General features: G+C 47.2%; 2 protein-coding genes and 1 pseudogene across 3 annotated transcripts; 2 read left to right on the forward strand and 1 right to left on the reverse strand.

The window, feature by feature from the left end:
• The first annotated feature begins 633 nt into the window (after nucleotides 1–633).
• On the forward strand, nucleotides 634–4,878 carry LOC120640744 (protein NUCLEAR FUSION DEFECTIVE 4-like). Its single transcript, XM_039916665.1, has 4 exons — nucleotides 634–797; nucleotides 948–1,552; nucleotides 2,740–3,671; nucleotides 4,064–4,878. Exons 2-4 carry the CDS (start codon nucleotides 1,217–1,219, stop codon nucleotides 4,572–4,574), a joined length of 1,779 nt encoding a protein of 592 aa, XP_039772599.1. The 5' UTR covers nucleotides 634–797; nucleotides 948–1,216; the 3' UTR covers nucleotides 4,575–4,878.
• A 1,993-nt stretch (nucleotides 4,879–6,871) lies between these two features.
• On the forward strand, nucleotides 6,872–10,854 carry LOC120640745 (annotated as a pseudogene). The gene is made up of 2 exons (XR_005661978.1): nucleotides 6,872–7,088; nucleotides 7,925–10,854. The product of XR_005661978.1 is annotated as an uncharacterized LOC120640745 (transcript).
• Nucleotides 10,855–13,018: 2,164 nt separating this feature from the next.
• LOC120640746 (U6 snRNA-associated Sm-like protein LSm6) lies at nucleotides 13,019–22,815 on the reverse strand. The gene is made up of 3 exons (XM_039916666.1): nucleotides 22,598–22,815; nucleotides 13,418–13,531; nucleotides 13,019–13,290 (listed from the first exon to the last, which is right to left on the reverse strand). The coding sequence occupies exons 1-3, from the start codon at nucleotides 22,731–22,733 to the stop codon at nucleotides 13,244–13,246; spliced, it is 297 nt and encodes a 98-aa protein (XP_039772600.1). The 5' UTR covers nucleotides 22,734–22,815; the 3' UTR covers nucleotides 13,019–13,243.
• Between the last annotated feature and the right edge of the window lie 1,422 nt (nucleotides 22,816–24,237).

Below are 24,237 nucleotides of genomic sequence, written 5' to 3' on the forward strand. Positions count from 1 at the left end.
GTTGTGATGATCTATATGGACTATGGATGTGAATTTCTATTTTTATGGATATGAACTTATATTCTATGTATGTGTAAATGTTATATAATTGTTTGATATATACCATCAGTAATGATTTTACAAAATTACGGTGAAATGCTGCCAAAATTTTTAATTTTCCAAAGTCATACGGTGTTTACCGGTTAAAAACGACGGTTACCGGTCGGTAAACATCGATTACCGGTCGGTAAACAACGGTTACCGGTTTTTTTGAATTTGAATTGTCATTTCGAACGGTTTCTAGCGGTTTTCGGCGATTTACCGCCGGTTTACCGATACCGGTAGTTGGCGAAAATCGCTTTACCGTCGGTAAGGTGAACCCTGCTAGGGATTCAGAGATAAAACCAGAAATGTTTCTCTGTTATACCAGGAAGGAGAAAAAAAAAACTAGCAGGAGAATCAGAATCTGCTTTTATTCTAACATTTTTCTTCTTTTTTTTTGGAACTGAACATTTTTCTTCATCAGGAACATTTTTCTTCCTGATGAAACCAAATCTTGTTATTTTCGCAAAAAAAAAATCCTGACAAACAAGGTCGAGTGCGCCTACGTCTGCGTCGTATATAAATATCTGGTGGATCCAGGCATCGCGTGGACCGAGCCCGGCACCCCTGCTCCTTGGTCATCATTGATCATCCCTGCTTGTTCAGTAGGGGGGTTGTCCTGTCCCCAAACCCTCCTATTGCGTCGTTATCCGACTGCGTGGAAGCGGATCATCCCTCATCAGGGATATCCATCAACGTTCCTTACATTCGTTTAGGTGCCTCCTCTTCTCTTTCTTACCTCCCTTTTGCAGAATTTCAGCAACCTGTTTATCGCGTTCAGGCCTGTAAAGCTCTGTGCTTTCAAATCCCCATCATCTCTGTCTCGATTGTTTACACCTGACAATCAGAGCCCTTCTCTTTTCCAGCGGATTAAAATCTTCCCCTTTGCGCTAAAGCAGTCCAAGGGGCAGCATTGCTGGCTCGTAAGCCTCTGCCCTGCAGCTCTAGTCTGTCGGGCCAGCATTTAGCTCCGCCTGCAGCAGCTGAAAGCCTCATCCTGATCTTCGGCGTCGAATCCGACCCGTTTCCATCAGTTCACCAATCTCCCTGGTGCTCTCGAGCTCTAGGATAGAGGGCCTGACCCCAATTCCGGCCCCAAAATCCGATCTTTGCTGGTGATTCCTCGGCCGGCCCGATGGGGAAGCTCGGGGACAGGCTGCGCGCCTTCTCCACGAACCGGTGGCTGGTGTTCGTCGCCGCAATGTGGCTGCAGTCCATGGCCGGCATCGGCTACCTCTTCGGCGCCATCTCGCCGGTGGTCAAGGCGGCCCTCGGGTACAACCAGCGCCAGGTGGCCGCGCTCGGCGTCGCCAAGGACCTCGGCGACTGCGTCGGCTTCTTCGCCGGCTCGCTCTCGGCCGTGCTGCCGTCGTGGGCGATGCTGCTCATCGGCGCGGCGCAGAACTTCCTCGGGTACGGCTGGCTCTGGCTCATCGTCACCAGGCAGGTGCCGCCGCTGCCCCTCTGGTTGGTGAGTTCCTTGTTTTTCCATTCAAACTAACGTGGTGAATTCTTCTTGGCTTGCTTGTTGATGACATGGGAGTTTCTTGTTCGATTCATGCGTTGTTCATGTTATGAACCATACAGCTGTTTCGTTTTGTTTTTATTAGGAGCAATTATTCAAGTTTTTATTTAGAACAGGAGAGTAGTTACTAAATTACAGCACGTCGGCACAAGTGATTAATTTTCTGGCTACCAAATTGTTCTGTCCTGCAGCGACAAAACTCGACCCGTTTCCTTTCAGTTAAATAAGGAGTAGGCATTCTATTTTTATTGTGGGCTGTTCATTTGTTTTTGGAGTCGCAAAGAAAGCGGGCCTAAGATGTGAACTTAACCATTAAAATAAAACTATAGATGGATTGGATCAGTGGATGTCATGTTGCGTGGAGGCGAGATCATAGATCAGATCAAGTGTTACGATGACTTTTCTAAGCGTGATTTGCTTATGAAATTTTTTTACACCAAGCACATGAGTGTCTCATATGTAGGCTGGACAAAATTGATGGCATATTCGTTTTTAGTGTTCATATATGCAGGCTGTCTCTGTCAGTTATACTGTGCCATGTGCATCGTGTGTATCTTGTTTTTTCTTCCAGTTGTGTGGCCACTAACCACGTCCTAATAAATTATAAATTATCTAGGTTGGCAGCAATTGATTCCTCCCTTTTCTCAATTTCAAGTTGTAATTCATCATGAAGAATAGTCCCATGGAGTTTTCCATTTTTTGGATTCAGAACCACCTATTTGTATGTAACTATTTAGCAGATGATCTACTATTTTTTCTCTCCTGCGTGTTGTCAAAATAGCAAGTTTTAGTGATTTACTTCCTGAACGTAGCTTGGTGTGTTACTGTTTGTGTTTATCCTAGTTGCATAACTGTTTTCATCTTTTATCTGCATCTTAGATGTACAAATCTACCTACTTTTGTATTGCATGGGGTCATGTTCGTGGAAAATAGTGCTTCTCAAACTGAAATTGACAGAAAAGGCACATTTTTTGATAGAAGACACACAAATACCATTGCCATTGATATCTGAAGAATACGTAGAGGACATGGAAAATCTTCTACTTTCTGTTAACAATATTATGAAACTTTGATTAGTATGTTGGTTTTATTTGCTGCAGCTAATGTTTAATGTTCCACTTTTTTGTATTCAGATGTGTGTTCTTATCTTTGTTGGAACCAATGGAGAGACATACTTCAACACAACTGCACTTGTTACATGCATTCAGAACTTCCCAAAAAGCAGAGGTCCAATAGTGGGCATTATGAAAGGATTTGCAGGCCTTAGCAGTGCGATCTTGACACAACTGTATGCAGTAATGCACACACCAGACCATGCCACACTTGTCTTCATGGTTGCAGTCGGTCCATCATTGGTTGCCATTGGCCTGATGTTTATTATTAGGCCTGTTGGAGGTCACCGCCAGGTGCGTCCATCCGACAAGAACAGCTTCTTGTTCATCTACACTATCTGCTTGCTCCTCGCCTCATATCTTGTTGGCGTCATGCTAGTCCAAGATTTCATGGAACTGAGCGACAATATGGTTAATTTTCTTACTTTGATCCTACTCATACTTCTTATTTTACCAATCTCAATCCCTGCAACCTTGACACTATCATCAAAAGCGCAACATCCAACTGAAGAGGCTCTCCTTTCTGAACCATCAAAAGGAGAGACAAGCACTTCACAAGAGAGAGAGGATCAACCAGAGGTCATTTTAAGTGAGGTGGAAGAGGAGAAACCTAAAGACATTGATTCGTTACCTCCATCCGAAAGAAGAAAGAGGATTGCGGAGTTGCAGACCAAGTTAGTGCAAGCTGCGGCAAGGGGTGGGGTTAGAATCCGCAAGCGACCACACCGAGGGGAAAACTTTACCCTGATGCAAGCATTTGTGAAGGCTGATTTTTGGCTTATTTGGTTCTCGCTCCTGCTTGGATCAGGATCAGGGCTGACAGTGATAGATAATCTGGGTCAGATGAGCCAGTCTGTAGGGTTCGAAGATGCACATATTTTCGTGTCATTGACAAGCATATGGAATTTCCTTGGTCGTGTTGGAGGAGGCTACTTCTCTGAGATTATTGTCAGGTATCAACACGGAGTCATCCACCCTATGTTCACTATTTGTCATGGGAAACTGTACCTGCTATTATTGTCTGGCATTGGAATTTTTTCACTACAATTGAAAAGTTTTTTTTTTAAATTTTTTTGTTAACTCTAGGTTCTTTTACTTCCATTCAGTTATCTGGAATTCTGGATACATGTATGTTAATAAAAGTATAGGTTTGCTTCACAGTAGCAGTTTTAGATAAATTACAATTTCTTCCACTACTTTCAGTTATATAGTTTACCATATAACTATTATATTATATAACCATATAACTATTATATTGGTTTGATAAAGCTTGAGTCCCTTTGCGCTTATCAAGTTTCAAAATTGTGATTAGTATTAATATTTTGATTGATGTTCGTCTAATCAGGGAGCACACATACCCAAGGCATGTAGCACTGGCAATCGCTCAGATTCTGATGGCTGCTGGGCATTTCCTCTTTGCAATGGCTTGGCCTGGAACTATGTACATTGGGACCTTCCTGGTTGGACTTGGCTATGGAGCTCATTGGGCTATTGTGCCAGCTGCTGTTTCTGAACTTTTTGGCGTAAAACACTTCGGTGCAATGTACAATTTCCTCACAGTAGCGAACCCCGCAGGGTCACTTGTTTTCTCGGGGCTTATTGCTAGTAACCTGTATGACTCTGAAGCTGAGAAACAAGCACAGCAACATCATATGACAGCAATGCAATCTCCAAGATTGCTTCACAACATGGGTTTGCTTGCAGATGGACCGCTGAAGTGTGAGGGTTCTGTTTGCTTCTTTGTCAGCTCACTGATTATGTCAGCATTCTGTATTGTGGGAGCTGGTTTGAGCCTCATTATTGTTCAGAGAACCAAACGAGTGTATGCTCACCTCTATCGTTCTGTCCGTACATGAAAATTCAATGGAAAGGAGATGTTGAATCCTCCTATCATTGATCCATGTACCAGATCTTTTTGCATATATGTGGTCATATGTACACAACATTAAAGTTTGCCTGTATATTCCCAAATCATTTCAGAGGTTGTATGTAATCTGTGAAGTGATGTTTCCTAGTGGAAATTTACATGTCCTATGCATCAGATAGTAAGGGTGTGGTTCATGCTTGGACCATGAATTCTGATACTTGTAGTCCTGTAATAAATACTTGAGTTACTTTTTGCTCAGATGAATTCTGATATCTGCGGATGTTTTTTCAGCAGGAACTTTTCCTTATGTGCAAGATTCAACCTTCCTTGATTCTGCAAAAGCTGAAAGTTTTTTGTAGTTATTTTGTAGTTTTCCCTCTTGCAATGCATCAACTTGTTATTAGTAATTGTTTCTTGACAACAGACTGAACAGACAAGAATCAGGGCTCTGGTCTGATTGTGTCATTGACTATAGTTTGGACTCTGGACCGATGGGCGCACCTTTGCTCTTGTCGGATTTTGTTGGTTGGAGCTTCAAATTTGCTAGGTATGTACAGTCACTCTGATCTTGGCTCCAGTCTAAAGCTCGATGACACAATGGGCTCAGTTCCAGTGCATTTGCAATCCTATGCATAAAATGTTCTTTCATATAGCCGTTACTTGCCGCTGCTGAACATCGTCATTTTTGCGGAAGTGCTACAGCAACCTGAGAAACTGAAAAAGTGATTATTCCTATCTTTGTTTTCTAATATTCGTAACATATGTTCCCAAGCAATACTTGTGTGAGGATACCTGAGCAGTGATATATCTTCCTATTCAGCTAAAGGATTAATGAGTTATCCACCTGCTCTCCATTTGCTGCCTAGAATCCAAGCTGGTACTAATGCCAAGCAACTGAATTCTTGGACTGGATGAGGGGAACCTATTTGCTCAGTTCTATTTCTCTACAGACATAGGTCCCTCACATATCTGAATCAACTCCTACATTTCTCTTGAGCGCTTGTTTTGGCCTTTGGGTGTGCTGCTCTCATCAGTTATCTTTCCAGCTCCGAACTCTTCATGCACACTTCACTAGGGGCAATAATATCGGCACCTTACTGCTGCATGTTTGTTACAGCAACAGCACATGATTACAGCCCTCACCAGCTGTTTCGTTCTAGGTTGTACTGTGCTCAGCTACTTCTGAAGTGTGATCGTAATTAACGTTCTGTTACAGACTCTAGGTAGCTGGAGATCTTCAAGCTAACCCTTATGTTTCTCCAGATCATCTCTGCTGCCTTCTGGAACTCTCAAAGGCTGCAGTTCATTGCAAGCTCCTGTGACAAACCCTCTTGTTCTTTACTTTGCAGGCTCAAATAATCCGTAGTATCACATATGAACAATTGCAGGATCACTCCGTTTGTGAATTGCTATTACACTGACACAAGAAGTGTCAGCGGTGTCAGTACTAGTCCTAGATATTTTGTGCTAGTGCTCTCTTTATTATTGCATTTTCATTTCTCTGATACCAGTACAGTGGGAAAAAAACATAAAGTGCTGGTGAGTGATGATGTAGAGAGGGAATGCTTAAAGACTAGTAACAAGGGGAGTGGGTCCCACACTGGGGAAAAAGGGTTCTCACACACAGGCATATGTACACAAGGTATCTTCGGTGGTGGGAAAAAAAACTACGGTTAGAAGAACCTTTTTGTGGCTGGTGGTTGTGATTTTAACCCTAAGCATTATTGCACCGGAAATCCCTGAAATGTCCCTGGCATCTGGTGGCTCTAACACCAGAACTAGGTTACCCCCACTGACGTGATTTTACACAAATAGCCCCTAATAAAGGGTCACGTACACACGTATACGACTAGTATATCACATACCTGTACGCAAGCAAATTACCTCATGAGTGCCTTTGTATGTGTGAGCCATGTGGGTCCCGCATGAAGGACAACAGAGCCATTTCCCATAGTGGAGTACCCCTGCGGTGGTCTGAAATCTCCAGCTGCAAACAGTAATTAGTCTCCTAATCCCCAAATTAAATTCAGCAACCATATTGGTTGCCCTAATACTTTTGTGAAAGATAGAGCTCTTCCCAGAAAACAGAAAAAAAAGGTTGAAATCCCAAGAAAGCCCCTGATTAGGGCTGAACCCTGCGTTGGGGCCGGCACTGTTACCGGATTTAATTTGGGGCGCAGAATAGGGGCAAAGTTTGAAACTTTTGGAGCAAACGAAATCCAGAGCTGGAATAATTTATTTCCCTTTTTACAGGACACACACATGTCCTGACCTACTCTTTTTCTACTCCTACTGCAGCTGCGACTACATGACCCTTCTCAGCACATTGCTATTGTGTATTGCGAAATTTTGGAGGCTTTGACTAAAAAAGCTTCGTTTTTTCGAGCTTCCTCCTCCTCCCCCGAAATAAAATTCGGGGGCCCAAAAAATTCGCAATTTTGGGGGCGCTCGTGGCCGCCGCTCCGCCCGAATTCGCGCCCCTCCCGGAGCCGATCCCGCGCGGGTGAGTCCCCACTCGATCCCTCTCGCTGTCAGCTTCCAGTCGAGGTGCGTCTCGCCGCCGGCCGCCGCCTGGCGCGGCAGATCTGGCGGCCGCCTAGGGTTTGGGCCCGGTTTCGCGGGGGAGCTCCCGATTCGTGGCCTCCGGGGTTGGGGCCGCTGCTGGGTTGGTTTCTTGAGGCTGCGGATCACGCTGATCGAGGCGTTTCTTGGCTCGATTCGAGATGGGTTTGGGGGTGCTCGTGAGCTGGTTTGGGGGCCCCTCCAAGGGACTTGGTTTATTCATTTCGCTGGGGTCTTTTGAGCTGTTTCTGTGGGTGTGGTTCGAGATTCTGTCGGTTTTATGGAGAAAGCGTGGATCTTTCGCTCTGTTTGCTGATGTGAAAGACCCAATCATCATCTTGGCCGTTCTTTTTGGGGTAGTTGGTTTGGTGTTTGCTCTTGATCTGCTAATAGCAGCTGCAGATCAAGAGTGAGAAGTGCAGTTGGGGCCCTGAGGAGTTCGAAGTTAGTGGTGTAGTGGATCTCAGTACATGCTCCAAACAAAGTAGTTTTGTCTGAGCTGAACTTTGTACTGTGCAATGTCAGTTCTCCAAGAATTGGGACTATAGATAGTATGATTTAAGTAAAGAGTGCTCGCTTCTACTTTGCTTTAATTCCTGATATGATTAGTTCAAACTTGGTAGCTCTCATTTCTGGGGACTCTTTAGTGCTTCGTTACATGCTCACAGTTCAGCGGATCGTTATGTTTCGTAGTATAGTATGCTGTTATGTTGATTGCTCTTTCCTTTTGATCCTACCGTCGAGATTTCTAACCTGGCTGTCTGTACTTCATTGCAGGCCATGGAAATGAAGATTCAATGAGGAGCTGTGCATACTTAACTCTTGTCCAGTTGTTGCTCTTGGGGTTCGTTGCTCCCACTCAAATTAGTCTGTTTGACAATCGAATCCAAAGGTGCAGATGAGTGAGGAGTGCAATATGGATGAGGCCCTGAAAGCCAAAGGTGTTGCTGAGAACAAGTTCCGTGACCATGACATCAGGGGTGCTCGGAAGTACGCAATCAAGGCTCAGACTCTCTGCCCGTCGCTCGAAGGCATATCTCAGATGGTGTCCACACTAGAAGTTCATCTTGCAGCTGAGTCCAAGATTGATGGAGAGTGTGACTGGTACCGGATATTGTCTCTAGGTGCCTTTGCAGATGAAGAGGAAGTGAAGAAGCAGTATAGGAAGCTAGCTCTGTTGCTGCACCCCGACAAGAACAAGTCAATTGGTGCTGAGGAGGCCTTCAAACTGATCTCTGAGGCATGGGGTGTGTTGTCTGATAATGGCAGGAAGATGCTTTACGATGAGAAGCGGAGAAATCATTCTGTTGTCAGCGCAACCAATGGCATCTGTACTTATGATAAGAAGGCAAACAAGAGAGCTCGAAAGAATGCCGCTGCTGCAGCTGCCGCCGCCGCAGCCGCAGCCGCAGCTGAGGCTACTACTCGTCCTGTTGGGGCTGATACATTCTGGACATCTTGCAACCGCTGTCGGATGCAGTATGAGTATTTAAGAATTTATCTTAACCATAACCTACTGTGCCCAAACTGCCATCATGCATTCTTGGCGGTAGAGACTGGATTCCCTTGCAATGGGAGCAGTTCGTCATTCTCCTGGTCAACCAAGCAGCAGACACAGCAGAACCACAATTCCACCAAGCATTCATATGGCTCAACAAGCAGGACTTCTAGCATCCCAGGAACAGGAAATGGGGGGGTACCAGCAAGATAGTACTTATGATTCCTACAACAATCAAAGCTTCCAGTGGAATCATTACTCCAAGACAGCTTCTGCAGCTGGTACTAATGTTTATAGCACACAGACCTCAGAGAAACAGAGAAGAAAGAATGATGAGAGCTACAGCTACAACTATTCTGCAAGTGGCAACACATATGTCCATGAGAAAACTTCTTCAAGGCGTGGTCGCTTCTCAAAGCGGAGAAGGCATAATTATGATGGTTACACTGCAATGGATTATGGTGGCGATAACAAAGAAACAGTTGCTGCAAGCACAGAACCCGCTGCTGCTTTCACTGATGTGGGACGGGTCAATGGTACTTCGGTGGAAAGGTTCAGATCTGCAGTGAGTGGAAGAAGAGCTAATATTCTGGGTGAGATTGCCCAGATTGATACTCGAGGTCTACTTCTTGAGAAAGCCAAGGCAGCTCTCCGTGAAAAATTGCAAGAGCTGAACATCTCATCTTCTTCACGGTTCGCAGAGAAAAGAAGATCAGAAGGAAAGCTATATCCTTGTGAAAACAACATTAAGGTCAACGGTGTCCTCTCTGACAAACCTGGCAAGGGAGTCAAGCTATGCAACTCAAGAAGTGTTGACACCCAAGTGCCCGGCATGGATGACACTAATTCGGAGCAGAGGCGCGTGCCTGTGTCCATTGATGTCCCCGACCCCGACTTCCATGATTTTGACAAAGATCGAACAGAAAGAGCTTTTGATAGTGATCAAGTATGGGCTACATATGACAGCGAGGATGGCATGCCTCGTCTATATGTAATGGTTCAGAAAGTTCTTTCTATGAAGCCTTTCAGGATCCGCATGAGTTTTCTCAACTCCAAGTCCAATATTGAACTGGCACCTATAAACTGGGTTGCCTCTGGTTTCCAAAAGACATGTGGCGATTTCAGGGTCGGTAGATATCAAATCACTGAAACAGTCAACATTTTTTCACACAAAGTCAACTGGACTAAAGGTCCCCGTGGGATAATCAGGATTGTTCCTCAGAAAGGGGATACATGGGCTTTGTACCGGAACTGGTCTCCTGATTGGAATGAGCTTACGCCTGATGATGTGATATATAAGTATGAGATAGTAGAGGTTATTGATGATTTCACCGAGGAGCAAGGGCTTACTGTCATCCCATTGCTGAAAGTTGCCGGTTTCAAAGCTGTCTTCCATAGACACGTGGATCACAAGGAGGTCAGGAGGATACCGAAGGAAGAGCTATTCCGGTTCTCACATCGAGTTCCTTCTCGTCTTCTGACCGGTGACGAGGGCAACAATGCCCCGAAAGGTTGTCATGAGCTTGATCCTGCTGCTACTCCGGTTGATCTTCTTAAGGTTATTACAGAGGTCAAGGAAGATGCGGCGGTGCAGACTGCTAAATAGGTGGTGGCAACTCTGAAAGCTGAAGATAGCTAGCTGGATGTCAAAATTGTCAGATCACACTTAATTAGTGACAACATGCCAGCACACGTTGGTCTCTAAAGCTCTACTGCGTCATCTTATTTTTGGCTGATGACTTGGACAATACTGCCAAGACAAACAGCTTATGTGACGTACTTCTGACCCTTTTAATTCTTAGGCATTTCTGACATTTGATTTTATCACTACACAAACGCCACATAGATTAAATGGTCACTGGGAGGAGGCCTCTTGCGGCATTGGTGAGGTGGTTAGTCGGCAGAAGGTAGGAGCCTCATGACTTCGGTGCAGGCGTTACTTGTTTGTGTTGTTACTCTGTAAGGCGACGGTATGTGCTGCATACGGAGTCGAGTTTGAGTCTCGAGGGAAAGAGCTGCTAGGCTTGCCCATGTACCCCGAAGTCGTGTACCTGTTTTACTTATGATGTTGTATTCCCTTTAATCTTATAGTAATTCGTCACCATGATGTTGGATCTGATAATTGTAGACTCTGATTGAACTTGGGTAAGTGATTCGGAAAATTTAGTGCTATATCTAGCGGCGGATGCTTCTGGGAAGTTTAATGCTATATCTAGCAGTGGATGCTTCTGTCTTTCACCTTGTACTGTTTGTGTTGGCTGTATACCTGAATTACTTGGATTTGATCGATCGGTTGGTTCATTCAGAGATGAGATCTTTGTGCCTCATTCAGAGATGAGATCTTTGCGCTGATGCACATGCTGTATCCAAGCATGTAGTGAGCTCCTGGCATCACGTGCTGCAGCAAATATCCAAGTAGGCACTCACTGTTCAGCACGGTGCGATTTCTGCACTTCATTAGGTGGTGGCAAACCAAAAAGGTGGGAGAGGAGAGGACAGGGAAAAGAAAACAGGATTGGGCATGAATAACTGATGCGTTGTCTCGAGAATTAATCCAGCAGACGGTACAGGAGCTGCTGAGGCTGATGAATCCACAAGGGGTACAACAACAGCATGGACGATCTCAGTGACACGCATCGCTGGAAACACTAATGGTCGGTCTTATCCGTATGGCCCTCCCTCGAGACCTGATTGTGGCCACAAATATTTGGCAGATGAACGTATTGCTCGTTGAACATGAAAAAGAAAGTGACCCCGGATAAATCTCCATCAGCGTGCATTGATAAATTATCCATTCTCTCTTTAAGAAACAAAAAAAAGGGAAAAAGGAAACACAAAGGAAGGATAGGAAGTGTGTCCCTTTGTGCGGACAGCGGTGCTGTGCGAGATTGAGTGAGGCAGGCGTGACTTGAGACCGGATGATGATTGATGAGAGAGCACCACGGTCAGGCAAGCAGCACTCCAAGGCCACTTTGTGCACCTCATCCCGCTGTGCTCGTCCTTCGGCAATGGTTAGGGCCTTAGCCTTAGGGGTGAAATTGGTATGAATATTATCTGTCTGTCCATCCGACTGTATAAGGATTTAAAGGTTAAATGGAATAGCCGTGTTCGGATATTCAATATCTGTACCGTATCAGTACCCGAATACCTAAGTGGAATACATGATATACGAATAGAATGGACATCAATACTAGACACATTTGACATACTCGTATCGGAATCCGAATCCAAGTAAAAATAAGTATTTGTATTCATATATGTATATATCTGTCCATATCTTTTATTCATCACTAGCAATGTATATGTCCAAGTGGGAGTCCTTTTATTATTTTTAGGATCACTTATATACAGATACACACTATACAATTGGAAATAGTTAGCTAAAAGCCTAAAACTATTGGGTACCAATGCTCAGACAACTAAAATAGGAGCGCATACTCCCTTCTTCCAAAAATATAAGTTATTCTAGAAATTTTAGGACAGATTAACAAGACAGTAAAATGACTATGTTTGCCCCTATTATTACCTATATTTAGCAGTACATGCATATGCACTTTCTGAAGAAGGTAAAATAACTTATTTGCTGGGATAAATTTTGAATCCTAGAATAAGTTTTACTATAAAAATCAATCAGCTGAGTATGTTCCCTTCAAAAAAAATCAGCTGAGTATGCTCCATTTTGCAACAGAAAACACGGCAACAGGAGAGGAGACATGTTTACGCTAGTGATGCAGGCCGAACATGACCTAGGTGGCTAGGTTGGGCCATGCAAGAAGGCCGCAAGGTGTCAAAATTGGTTGCCATTGCCAAGTGTTGTTGGTCCTGTGATGGCACACCTAGCCGCCCAACTGAAGGGTGAGGTACTGAGGTGAACTGAGGTTTCCATATTTGGTGGTCTGCACGCATGCTAGGTATATGGACAGTGGATGATGCCTCTCCACCCCGGACTGAATGCCAAATTTGAATAAACTGCTAGCATTTCAACTGAAGTTCACTTGCCTCAAAAGTTATATAAAGATATTCTAATGTAGGTCACGGCATCATCAGAATATATCACACAAAGCATAGCACACATTCAGTGGTACTATCACTCTCCACCACCGCTGTTTTGCAGCTGTTGGGCTTTTAGGCCTATTTTGCAGGCATCCCAAACATGGCTAAAAGGCTGGCCCTTAATAATTGTTTTAACAAGTGCTAATTAGCCACACGCCCACACACCACCAGGGTGGTGTGCCGTAGCCCGTAGGGGCTGACACTGCTTCACGGCCACTGAACGGCTGACACCGCCGGTAGATCAACCACATGAGTTTGAAACCCACCACAAATCACAGAATCAAAATAGTTGATCCAAAGCATTAACGCCTAAACGACACTGGCGCACGGAGCAACGACCAGCAAACACAAATCTAATCTATATCCCAAAAGCTGATACGGTGAAGGCTAAATGCCAGTTACATCAAGAATAGCATCTGATACATCTTCCCTTTCCCAGACTTCAGACAGCAAGTACAGAGATTGAAAGGTAGGATCGAGTCAGAGTGCAACCAAGTTAATGGCTTTGGAGTTACACGATAGAAACGGGAGGGCTCCACTTGGGTCTATGCGCCATCAGTGACTGTCCGCTTTGATGTGCTGATGTATAAAACTGCATTCAGGCAACAAGCGTCAGGATACATACGCATAAGCTGACTGTAAAATGGGAGGGGATGGTGAAATGATACTCGTGGGAGAAGACGCATACAGAGAGATGAATTCTGAAATCCAGGACGTACCGTTGTTGCCTCTTATGAAGGCGTCGCCATACTTGTTCTTCAGCTGACCATTTACGTATTCCTCGGTCTGCTCCATCGCAATGTTCATATAACCGTCCAGGCAAGCCAGAATACCTGAACAACAGAAGAGTTTGGAGAAAAACAAAATTAGTGAAACTGGCAGTAAATCAGCTGGTCTTAAAAGAGCCCTGGAAATGCTAATTTTCGTTGTCAGCATTTGATATCATTCAGAGCTACCATGCACACTAATTATCATCAAGCAAAGACACGCCAAGGGCCAAATGTATGAAATAAAATGACTTTAGGATAGATATAATGGAAACGTGCATGAAACAAAATGTTAGACAGATTCTGTATATACTTGTGTGTGGGTCCTGCGCTAGGCATGTATAAGCCGGCCGGCCGGCCCTATGTTTGGTTAGGGAGATATGGTTAGTTAGAGTCCTGAGTAGATTTGGTTTCGGGGTTTCCTTTAGCTCCAAACTATTCTCAGCCCTATATATGTAACATGTGCATCTCCCAATTAATCAAGCAATTATTCCCCACAAATTACATCTCTTTCATGGTATCACGAGACTAGGTTTTCTCCTTCCGCTGCTGGCGCCGCTGTACGCGCGCCCCACCTCACCGGCGCTACTCCTAGCGCGCCTCTGCGCTGCCCGCCGGCGCTGCACTTTGCGCGCCCGCCCGGCCTAGCGCCATGACTTCTGGCGACGATGACGCCGCCAAGGCTGCTGCCGACGCTGCACGCGACGAGGAAGCACGCGCAGCCGAGGCAGCCCGAGCTGCTGCTCTGGCCCGCTCCGAGGAAGCTGAGCGGGAGGCCGCCTCCGCTCAAGCCGATCTCGATGCCGCCGCCGCTCGTCTCCGTGCCGCGCAGGAGCGCGCTGCTGCCGAACATGCCGCGGCCGCGCCCTCCAATATGACGCCGACGCCTTCCACCATGGCGAAGACGACATCGACCTCCAGGCCACTCTTCTCCAACAGGAGGCCGCCGTCCTCCTCAATCTCCATGCGCAAGCTGTCTCTGTCCAGAACATCCGGACTCTCGTCCCGCTGCTCCTGTATGTCAACTCCACCTTCTACGCCCGCTGGAAGGAGTCCTTTCCTTGACGTCCTCGGAAAGTACTCGCTGGAACGCCATGTTCTCTCCGACGCCGTCGCCCCTGCTTCTTCCTGGGTGCGGATGAATTGTGTCGTCCGCACCTGGCTGCTCGGCGCCATCTCCGACGATCTCGCCGACTCTGTCTCCGAGCGCGGCGCCTCCGCTCGTGCGATCTGGCTCGCCATCGAGTCCCAATTCCTTGGGAACCGTACCACCCGAGCTCTCTACGCCGACCAAGAGTTCCGGGCCTTTTCCCAAGGCGATCTCTCTGTCGTCGACTACTGCCGCCACTTCAAACGCATGGCGGAAGATCTTCGGGACCTCGGCCAACCGATCTCCGAGGAGACGCTCGTCCTCAACATCATCCGTGGGCTCAATGAGCGCTTCAGCGCCCTTGGTCTTCATCTTCGCCGCAGCACCCCTCTCCCTTCCTCCAGGTGCGCGACCACCTTCGTCTCGAGGAGCTGACCATGGCCAAAGCTCCCCCCACCGCTGCCCTCACCGCCCTCTCCGGCTCCAGCACCGGCGGCTCTAGCGGATCCAAGCCACCCACCCCAGCGCCGCCTCGACCACCCCACCAGCAGGACTCCGCCCCGAAGACGCCACAACAGTCGGCGTCCAACTCCGGGGGCGGCGGCTTCCAGCGCGGCAAGCACTTCAACAAAGGCGGCGGCGGGGGTTCCTCCGCTGGCGGCGCCTCCAGCAACGCATCTGGCGGCGGCGGCTCCTCCCCTGCGACGGCTCCACCGAACGGCACCAGCTTCTACAACCCGTGGACCGGCGCGATCTACATGTGGCCGGGTCCACGGGCCCCGATGCCTCCGCAGGCCGCTCCTCCAACTCAACACCAGACCTACGTCGCCGGCCCACCTGGCCAATGGACTGGCCAGTGGGGTGTTCTCTCCCCTGCTGCGCTTCTGTCTCCGGGCTAGGATCAGCAGGCCCTAGCGGCCCAATTCCAGACCATGTCGCTCCAACAGCCGCCGCAACAAGATTGGTATTTTGATACCGGTGCTACCACTCATATGGCTTCCGATGCTGGTATACTCTCGACCTCCACTGTTCCTTCTAGTCACTCTCCTTCATCTATCATTGTTGGCAATGAGAATCTCCTTCCCGTGGTCTCCACCGGCAGTACTGTCCTTCCACATAACCTCCATCTTAATAAAGTTTTGGTTTCTCCTAACCTTATTAAGAATCTTATTTCCGTTCGTCAATTCACTATCGACAATAACTGCACTGTGGAATTTGACCCCTTTGGTTGCTCTGTGAAGGATCTTCCCACTCGGAACGAGATCGTCAGATGTAACAGCTCCGGACCTCTCTATCAGTTGCAGCTTCCGGCATCCGCCCTCCTAGCATCCAGCACCTCCTCGCTTTGGCATCAGCGTCTCGGGCACCCTGGTCATAAAGTTTTGTCTAGATTAGCACACTCTTCCGCCATTCATTGTAATAAAAGTGCTAGCAACTCTATTTGTCATGCGTGTCAACTTGGTCGTCATGTTCGTCTTCCCTTTCATGTCATCATTCCGCGCCTCGCGCCCCTTTGAGTTAATACATTGTGATCTCTGGACCTCGCCAGTTACTAGCGTCTCGGGTCATAAATATTACCTCGTTATTCTTGATGATTTTTCTCACTATTTATGGACCTTCCCTCTCCGCCTTAAGTCTGACACCTTCTCCACCTTGTCTGATTTCGATTTTTTGGACGAGTTCACTAATCCGGTGGTTGTTCCTTTTCCACCATCACCGCATTTGTTGCCTGCGGGTACTACCGTAAGCAACATGCAGTCCCGCATGGTTGCTACCCTTCCCAGCGATGTACCTCCTACGCCACCTGCGGTCCCTGCACCAACTGCGCCACGCGCGGCCCCAACGTCTCCCGCTGCGCCACGCGTGGCCTCGACGCCCTTTGCTGCGCCATGCGCGGCCACGACGCCCTCTGCTGCGCCATGCGCGGCTTCTTCACCGACTTCAGCTGCGCCATGCGCGGCAACGTCGCCACCCACGGCTTCATCCTCCCCTAGTGGTCCTAATGCTGCACAGCCACCGCTTTGGCTTGGTGTACTCCCGGCGTCCCGCGGTTCAGCCTGCTGCTCCAGCGCCCGTCACGGCTACACCTGCTGCTCCCCTCCCTCATGGCGCCGTCCGAGTCAACCCTGTGACCAACCAACATGGCATGGTCACTAGGGCCAAGCGTGGTATTCGCCAACTGGCTCTGTATCATGCGGCGCCCTTATCGCCGATTCCTCGGGCGTATCGTGCCGCCCTCGCTGATCCCAATTGGCGTGCTACAATGGAAGCTGAGTACTCTGCCCTCCTGTCTAATAATACATGAGATCTTCTTCCTCGACCATCTCAGTGTAATGTTGTCACCGGCAAGTGGATTTTCAAGCATAAATTCAAGACCGATGGATCTTTTGAGCGCTATAAAGCTCGTTGGGTACTTCGTGGATTCACTCAGCGTCCCGGAATTGATTTTGCTGAAACCTTCAGTCCGGTGGTCAAGCCTGCTACAGTTCGGACGGTTCTATCTCTGGCTCTATCACGCTCCTGGCCTGTTCATCAGCTTGATGTCAACAATGCTTTCTTGCAAGGCAATTTGTCTGAGACGGTCTATTGCGCTCAGCCTTCTGGATTCGAGGACTCCGCACATCCAGATTATGTGTGCCGGCTTAATCGCTCACTTTATGGTCTTAAGCAGGCGCCTCGTGCATGGTATAGCCGGTTTGCTTCACATCTTCTGCAGCTTGGTTTTGTCGAAGCTAAGTCAGACACTTCTTTGTTCATCTACCATCGTGGCAAAAATGTGGTCTATCTTTTGCTGTATGTTGATGATATTGTCTTGACGGCTTCCTCCGCTGATCTTCTGAGGCGCACCATCACCTCTCTCCAACAGGAATTCTCACTGAAGGATCTTGGCTCCCTTCATCAGTTCCTTGGCATGCAGGTTCAACGAGTGGGTTCAGATCTCTTTCTATCTCAACGGCAGTACATGATTGAGATCCTTGATCGGGCTGGCATGGCAGATTGCAAGCCCTGCGCGACTCCTGTAGACCTGAATCCCAAGTTGTCAGCTGATGGTGCTCCTGTTTCAGATCCCACGGATTTTCGCAGTCTTGCTAGTGCCCTCCAGTATCTTACTTTCACCAGGCCAGATATCTCTTATGCAGTTCAGCAAGTCTGTCTTCACATGCATGATCCCCGGGAGCCTCATCTCACAGCTCTAAAGCACATTCTGCGTTACGTCCGTGGCACATTACATATGGGTTTGTTCCTGCGCCCCTCTTCTCAGTCAGATTCGGTGGTCTACTCTGATGCTGATTGGGCTGGCTGTCCAGATACACGCAAGTCTACCTCAGCCTATGCGGTTTTTCTTGGTGATAATCTGATCTCCTGGTCGTCCAAGCGTCAGAACACTGTTTCTCGCTCCAGTGCAGAGGCTGAGTATCGAGCTGTCGCTAATGCAATTGCTGAAGCCACCTGGTTACGCCAACTCCTGTCTGAGCTGCACACTCCTTTGCGCAAGACAACCTTGGTGTACTGCGACAACATCAGTGCTGTCTATATGTCCTCCAATCCCGTTCAGCATCAGCGCACCAAACATGTGGAGATCGATCTTCATTTCGTTCGGGAGCGTGTTGCACTTGGTGATGTGCATGTTCTTCATGTCCCGACGACATCTCAGTTCACCGACATCTTCACCAAAGGGTTGCCTTCATCCGTCTTCACGGAGTTTAGGTCCAGTCTTAATGTTCGGTCACCCGAAGATTTGACTGCGGGGGCGTGTTAGACAGATTCTGTATATACTTGTGTGTGGGTCCTGCGCTAGGCATGTATAAGCCGGCCGGCCCTGTGTTTGGTTAGGGAGATATGGTTAGTTAAGAGTCCTGAGTAGATTTGGTTTCGGGGTTTCCTTTAGCCCCAAGCTATTCTCAGCCCTATATATGTAACCTGTGTATCTCCCAATTAATCAAGCAATTATTCCACACAAATTACATCTCTTTCACAAAATTCTGTTTACAGTCAAGCAAGGGCAAAACACAGGAATAGAAAATGCAACTGTGATGCTTGTAGTCTGTCCAGAAATAGAACAAAGAAAATGGTTATGCAACGTGTAGTTTGTTATATGCATGAAATCTATAAGAGAGAGTAGTGTGTGATAAGTTTTGCAGTGTCAAAAAATTCCTAAAATCTATGGTTGTACACTGCAAAGTGTCTAGTCACAACCAAATCATTTAGCGAGAAATTGAGATCTGAAAAGAGCATATAAGCTGTCAAAGAAGCTTACTAGGTTTAACAATAAAAACAGAGCAAGTAAGAGTATCCAAGAACTTTACCTATCACTTTGCTTTCATTTTTTGCAATTCATAACTCACGCACTCCTACTGATAAATAGCAGCACTTTTGCAGAATCTATGCAAACTAAAGTTACAGGACAACATACTGCTTCCAGTAGACTGCCACTGGATGTAGGCATAGGCATATTTCTTTTCCAAATGGAATCACGCTATAGCCTTATTGGTCATTTTTGTGCCAATTAAATGATGACATTGCTCGTCTAACGGGGACAGTTTCGTAAATATAATGTTGGCAATATATTTAATTACAAACTTATTTTAATCTGTCAAGTGAAGTAGCCAATACAACACTTTTTTAATCTGTCAAGTAAAGTAGCCGATACAACACTTATTTTTTAATCTGTCAGGTGAAGTAGCTGGTACAACACTTTGTTTTCCTACAAGAACTGCGTTAGACAAAAAGTCGCATTGAACCAAATGGAAAATGAACCAAGAACATGGGATAATGGCGTATTTGCTTTCTGTGCACCTTTGATGCTTGTTAAGCAATGGGAAACGACGAGGTCAATAAGAATTTTGTTCTCCCCTAATTTTGTTTTGATTAAAATGCACTGGGGGTCCTTAAACTAGTCGACCTGTTCTGTTTAGATCCATGAACTTCGAAAATGCATTTTTAGGTCCACGATCTATTCAAGTGTGTCACTTGAGGTCCAAAACACCTCTGACCAGCGTTGACTGCCTACGTGGACCGCCACATCGGATCCAACGTGGCCACAAGTCGCCACGCGTGCCTCTACCCCCTGCGCCTCCTTCTCTGCAGCAACCGCCAGCTCCCTCTTGCCTGCAGCGCCGCCGGCCCCTGCACGCCACGCGCGAGGCCACCCCGTGCGTGCCCCTGCGCGTCGCCGGCCGCGGGGCGCTGGCCGCCCGGCCGCACGTCGTTGCCCGCCGGCGCAACCACCGTCAGGCCGCCGTTCCTCACCCGCCCGGCCGGGGCAGCTCGCATCGCCCCTGCCTTGCCTGCGCGGCCCTGCGCGCACGCCACTGGGCCGCCGAAGCCGCGCAGTCGCTTGGCCGCCGCTCCTGGTGCCCCTGTGCGCGCCCTCGTGGCCGCCCGCGCGGTCGCCGGCTGCTCGGCCGCGGGCTCGCCCGCGCTGCCACCCCCAACTCGCCTGCGCACGGCCGCCGTCCAGCCTGCACGCCGTCTTCACACCGCCGTCAATGCCGCGACCGAGAATTTGAGGACCCCGGCCGCTGCGCCCCTGCAATAGAAGGGGGAGGAGCAGGACCTCCCGCCGTCGTCCCTGGGAGGAGCCCTGTCCGCGCCACCTGGAGGTGTTGCCGCCCTCACCACACCGCCGCGGGGCCGTGCGCCGTTGCTGGCGCCTTGACCTGCCGCCAGTGAGCGGCGAGGCGGCAAGAGAGGCGAGCAGGGGTAGGGATGGCGCGCGCATGGCCCGTGTGGGGGTGCGGCGAGCCTCCTCGGCCGGGCGCAGGACGGTAGCGGCGGAGAGGAGGCGGCCCGATGGAGGACGGTGGCGGCGGGCGGAGCTTCAACGCCGGAAGCTCTGCACGACGAGGCCAAGGGCCGGGTGAGGGCTCAAATAGGTAGAGGGGAGGAAGGAGGAGCCGTGGGTGCGAGGAATCGATGTATGGCTCACCGGAGAGGACGAATCGATGGTGGCCGGCGTTGGGGAAGGAGCTCGTGGTGGCGCGCGCAGGAGAGCAACGCACGGCGTGCGCATGGGAGGCGCACGGAGCAGGGCCTGACCGCCTAGCGGCGCGAGCCAGGAGGCGCGTGAGGAGGCCTGGGAGCAGTGGCCGGGTCGCGGCGTGGAGGAGCGAGAGCGGCGCGGGCCTGCAGCAGGGGAGCGGCGTGCACAAGGAGCAGGGGAGGCACGCGCGAAACCAGGCGGCGGCCAGGCGGGCCGGCATCAGACCGGTGCACGCCGCACGTCGCATGGGGAGAGAGGAGAGGAGGGGGAGCTAGGGTTCGCCGGAGGGGAGCTGGGAAGGACGCCGGCACAGCAGCGAGCAGCTCAGCAGGGCGGCGAGGCACGTGTGGCGACTTGTGGCCATGTTGGATCCGATATGGCGGTCCACGTAGGCAGTCAACGCTGGTCAGAGGTGTTTTGGACCTCAAGTGACACACTTGAATAGATCGTGGACCTAAAAATACATTTTCGAAGTTCATGGACCTAAACAGAACAGGTCGACTTGTTTAAGGACCCCCGGTGCATTTTACTCTTCTGTTTTATACCACACATAACAAGCATTCATCAAAAGATACAGTAAATTCTTGAATCCACACAATTGAATATGCAGCTTTGGAAGTACCAACTTTAATGGAGTATTTCTATGATGGAAGTGAATCTCACTGAGGCTACAAACATGCTCGTTCTTTCCATTGACATATGTTCTATAATGAGTGGCATTCATGCCTAGGGTTCAGTTTTTTTTTTCTTAAAGTAAGCACATGCGGGTTTATCAGGATGAAACATGCATGAAGGCCATGCCTACATGAAGACTCGGTCATTATACCCCAATCATCTGATCCACATGGCATGAGCCAGCCAAACCAGAGAGAATTGCCTACTTATAAAGTCCATTTGTGAATTGTGCAACAGTATTGCAAGTTAGATCCTCAAGTTGTATGTATAGTGAAACTTGTACATTTAAATAAATTACCAAGATGTATGAGTGTCAAAATGTACAGCATTCTTGTAACAATTGTTTGAAAAATCAAAAGGAGCAGCTCATGGCTTGCCACAGCTTAGGCTTAGTCTATCACTAGTTGTGGTTGATGATTGTGAATGGGTTTGTAAGTTGAGTCTTGGATGCTTTGGGTTTGCAGAGTCAAAACACACAATGGCTTTGGAGCATTGTGCCAAAGATAAGTACTGAGTAGTAAACCATCAATCAAATCATCAGAATACAGAAGTATGGTTAGGTCAAGCTTGACTGTATTTGTCTAGGCTCGAGCAAGAGCTGAGAGAGCTTGTGGACGCCATGCTTTTTTATACCCAACAGACAACTCCATTGCAGAAAAGGAACCTAGTTTTTGTTCTTCTAATGTAGCCAGACTTACTTTTCTGTTTCCTCAAATCACACTGCAACCCCTAGCAGCTCCAGAGATTCTTGAAGCTGGAGGTGTGGGCACACTGAAGGCATTTGATTGAGCAACTTTGTTATTATTTGACTAAATACATATGCTTAAACCAGTTTATTTTATTATACTGGGTCCAAATCCTGCATCTGCGTCAATATAAGAGCTGGAGTTGTGCCAAAAAGGTGGAAACTTCAACACTTCATAATAGTTTGGCACTTTGTAACCACAATAACTGTAACTAGCTAAACCTAAGTGCCATTTGGTTGATTCTACATGGCACATTAGTCCTACAATTGTAGCACTGTGCTCCTTCGTTTGTGAAGGTTGAAGTTCACAAAGATAATACAGCAATCCCATGATCACTAATCCAGGCCACAGGAAAAAAAGAACTTAGAAGGGTATCCATAGACTTCATCAGCTAGACACTCGAGAAGTCGAGAATTATTTGCCTCACGGGGGTACTGTATATACTCGTGGAAAATTTTCAGTTACCGAACGCCCCAAATCGGTGGAATCAGCTAGCGCCTACCTGCAAAGCCCCCAATAATACTATGTTTTCCATTGTCTGAAAAGGTACTACTATGTTTTCAGATCTGCCAGCTCTTGCTAGGGTTTGGGCGCACTGTGTAGAAACGCGCGCGAGACTGCGAGAGAAAGAGCGATACCTCTGTAGTCCACGCCGGAGTTGAGCTTGACGACGACGGGGCGGCCCCGGATGGACTTGAGGAAGTCGGACGGCGTCTTCACGGCGCCGCCACCGGCGCCGCCGCTGCCGGGCTTGTCCGCGCCGCCGGTGCTCATGCTTCTCTCGTGCTGGTGGGTACGATGGGGTTCGGTCGGTGGGTTTTGGTGCTGGGCCTGGTACTAAAAACTTGGCCTTGCGTCACGAAAAGCTTGGGGGCGGGCGCGGGCCGCCAGGGCTATATATATCGCCCGCGCGATACAATTTGTTTCCATCACCTGAAGAAAATTGATGGGCTTACGATGGGAGTAATTTCGGCCCATAAAAATATTCTGCTGTCATGGACTTACGATGTTTGCTGATTAATTACGTGGACACCATACATCTGATCCAATAAAAAAATAGCGGCTACTGCGCTTTGTGCTTCTGTTAGCACGCGGAGAGCGAGCAACGGCCATTGGAATGTTTTTTCCTCCTCCTTTTGTTTTATTTTTTTATTTGTTTATTATGGCCGGCGCTACAAACGAGTTGGCCATGTTCTAGTATTCCGTTCTTTCTTTTCTGTTTATTTCCTTCTGTTTGTTACTTTTTCTTGCTCTAGTTCTCTCTCTCAACACACACACTTTCTTTCTATTTAAACTCAAGCGGATATTCTTTCATGGTAATTATTTTTTCAACACTGTACACGCATTCTACTACATCTTCTCTTTATTTTATTATTTATTCATTTCCTTCCGCATGCATGCAAAGGGAGGGTTGTATCTTAGCCTCTCTTTATTTTATTACTATTTATTTCTTCCGTTCCGTATGCATGCAAGGCCCTGGAGCTTTTCTTCTCTTATTATTTATTAATTTTCTTTTTCCTTTTATTTCTAATGCTCCATTAAATATTTCTTCACTACTCACCCCGTTCCAAAAAAAAAGTCATTCTAGGAATTTTAGGACAAACTAACATAAAGGCAAAATGACAATTTACGTATCCATATTTAGCACTAATTGATTTTTGTGTGCACATGCACTTTCCAAATAGAGTAAGATGACTTGCTTTTGGGACAAATTTTGAATCCTGAAGTGATTTGTTTTTGTGGGATGGAGGGTATTTAACCTGTTTTCCTTTGCTTCTCGTTTATTCTTTTTATTCTCTATTTTCTTTCTTTATTTTAAATATACTTATAATTGATACTCAATGTAAACTAACTTATTTGTATTGTAAACTCATAAATTTGTGTGTGAAATGATTTTCTCTCTCTATATGCTAACTTGTTTAGCAGGTATAAATATGTTTATAAAAATAAATTTTTGTGATGTAAATGTATTTAACTTCAAATAAAGTTATTTATCTATGTGTAACCATTTTGTTCGCAACACCAAATTATTTGTTCGCTTTGAAGATTAAATTGTTCCGTGATGTTGACTCATTTGTTCGCAATATTCATTTTTTATTATTTATCCTATATAATCAAATGTTCGTGATTGTTATATTTTGTTTGTTGTATATTATTATTTGTTCATTTTGTTTAACTTTTTATTCATAGAAAATAATCATTTGTTCGACTTATTAAAATATTTTTTTAATAAATATCGTGCAAACATAGGTAAGTGAGCTCTTATTTTAAAGATCTT

This window comes from Panicum virgatum, chromosome 7K (assembly GCF_016808335.1).
Source record: "Panicum virgatum strain AP13 chromosome 7K, P.virgatum_v5, whole genome shotgun sequence".
Taxonomy (NCBI): domain Eukaryota; kingdom Viridiplantae; phylum Streptophyta; class Magnoliopsida; order Poales; family Poaceae; genus Panicum; species Panicum virgatum.

Bases quoted from the DNA above. Each gene is read 5' to 3' on its own strand.
- LOC120640744 (XM_039916665.1), top strand. From the start codon at position 1,217: ATGGGGAAGCTCGGGGACAGGCTGCGCGCCTTCTCCACGAACCGGTGG. The intron at 1,553-2,739 runs GTGAGTTCCTTG...TTTTGTATTCAG, and splicing joins CGCCGCTGCCCCTCTGGTTG to ATGTGTGTTCTTATCTTTGT. The intron at 3,672-4,063 runs GTATCAACACGG...TCGTCTAATCAG, and splicing joins TTCTCTGAGATTATTGTCAG to GGAGCACACATACCCAAGGC.
- LOC120640746 (XM_039916666.1), bottom strand. From the start codon at position 22,733: ATGAGCACCGGCGGCGCGGACAAGCCCGGCAGCGGCGGCGCCGGTGGC. The intron at 13,532-22,597 runs GTATCGCTCTTT...TCTGTTGTTCAG, and splicing joins CTCCGGCGTGGACTACAGAG to GTATTCTGGCTTGCCTGGAC. The intron at 13,291-13,417 runs GTACGTCCTGGA...GCCTGAATGCAG, and splicing joins CTTCATAAGAGGCAACAACG to TTTTATACATCAGCACATCA.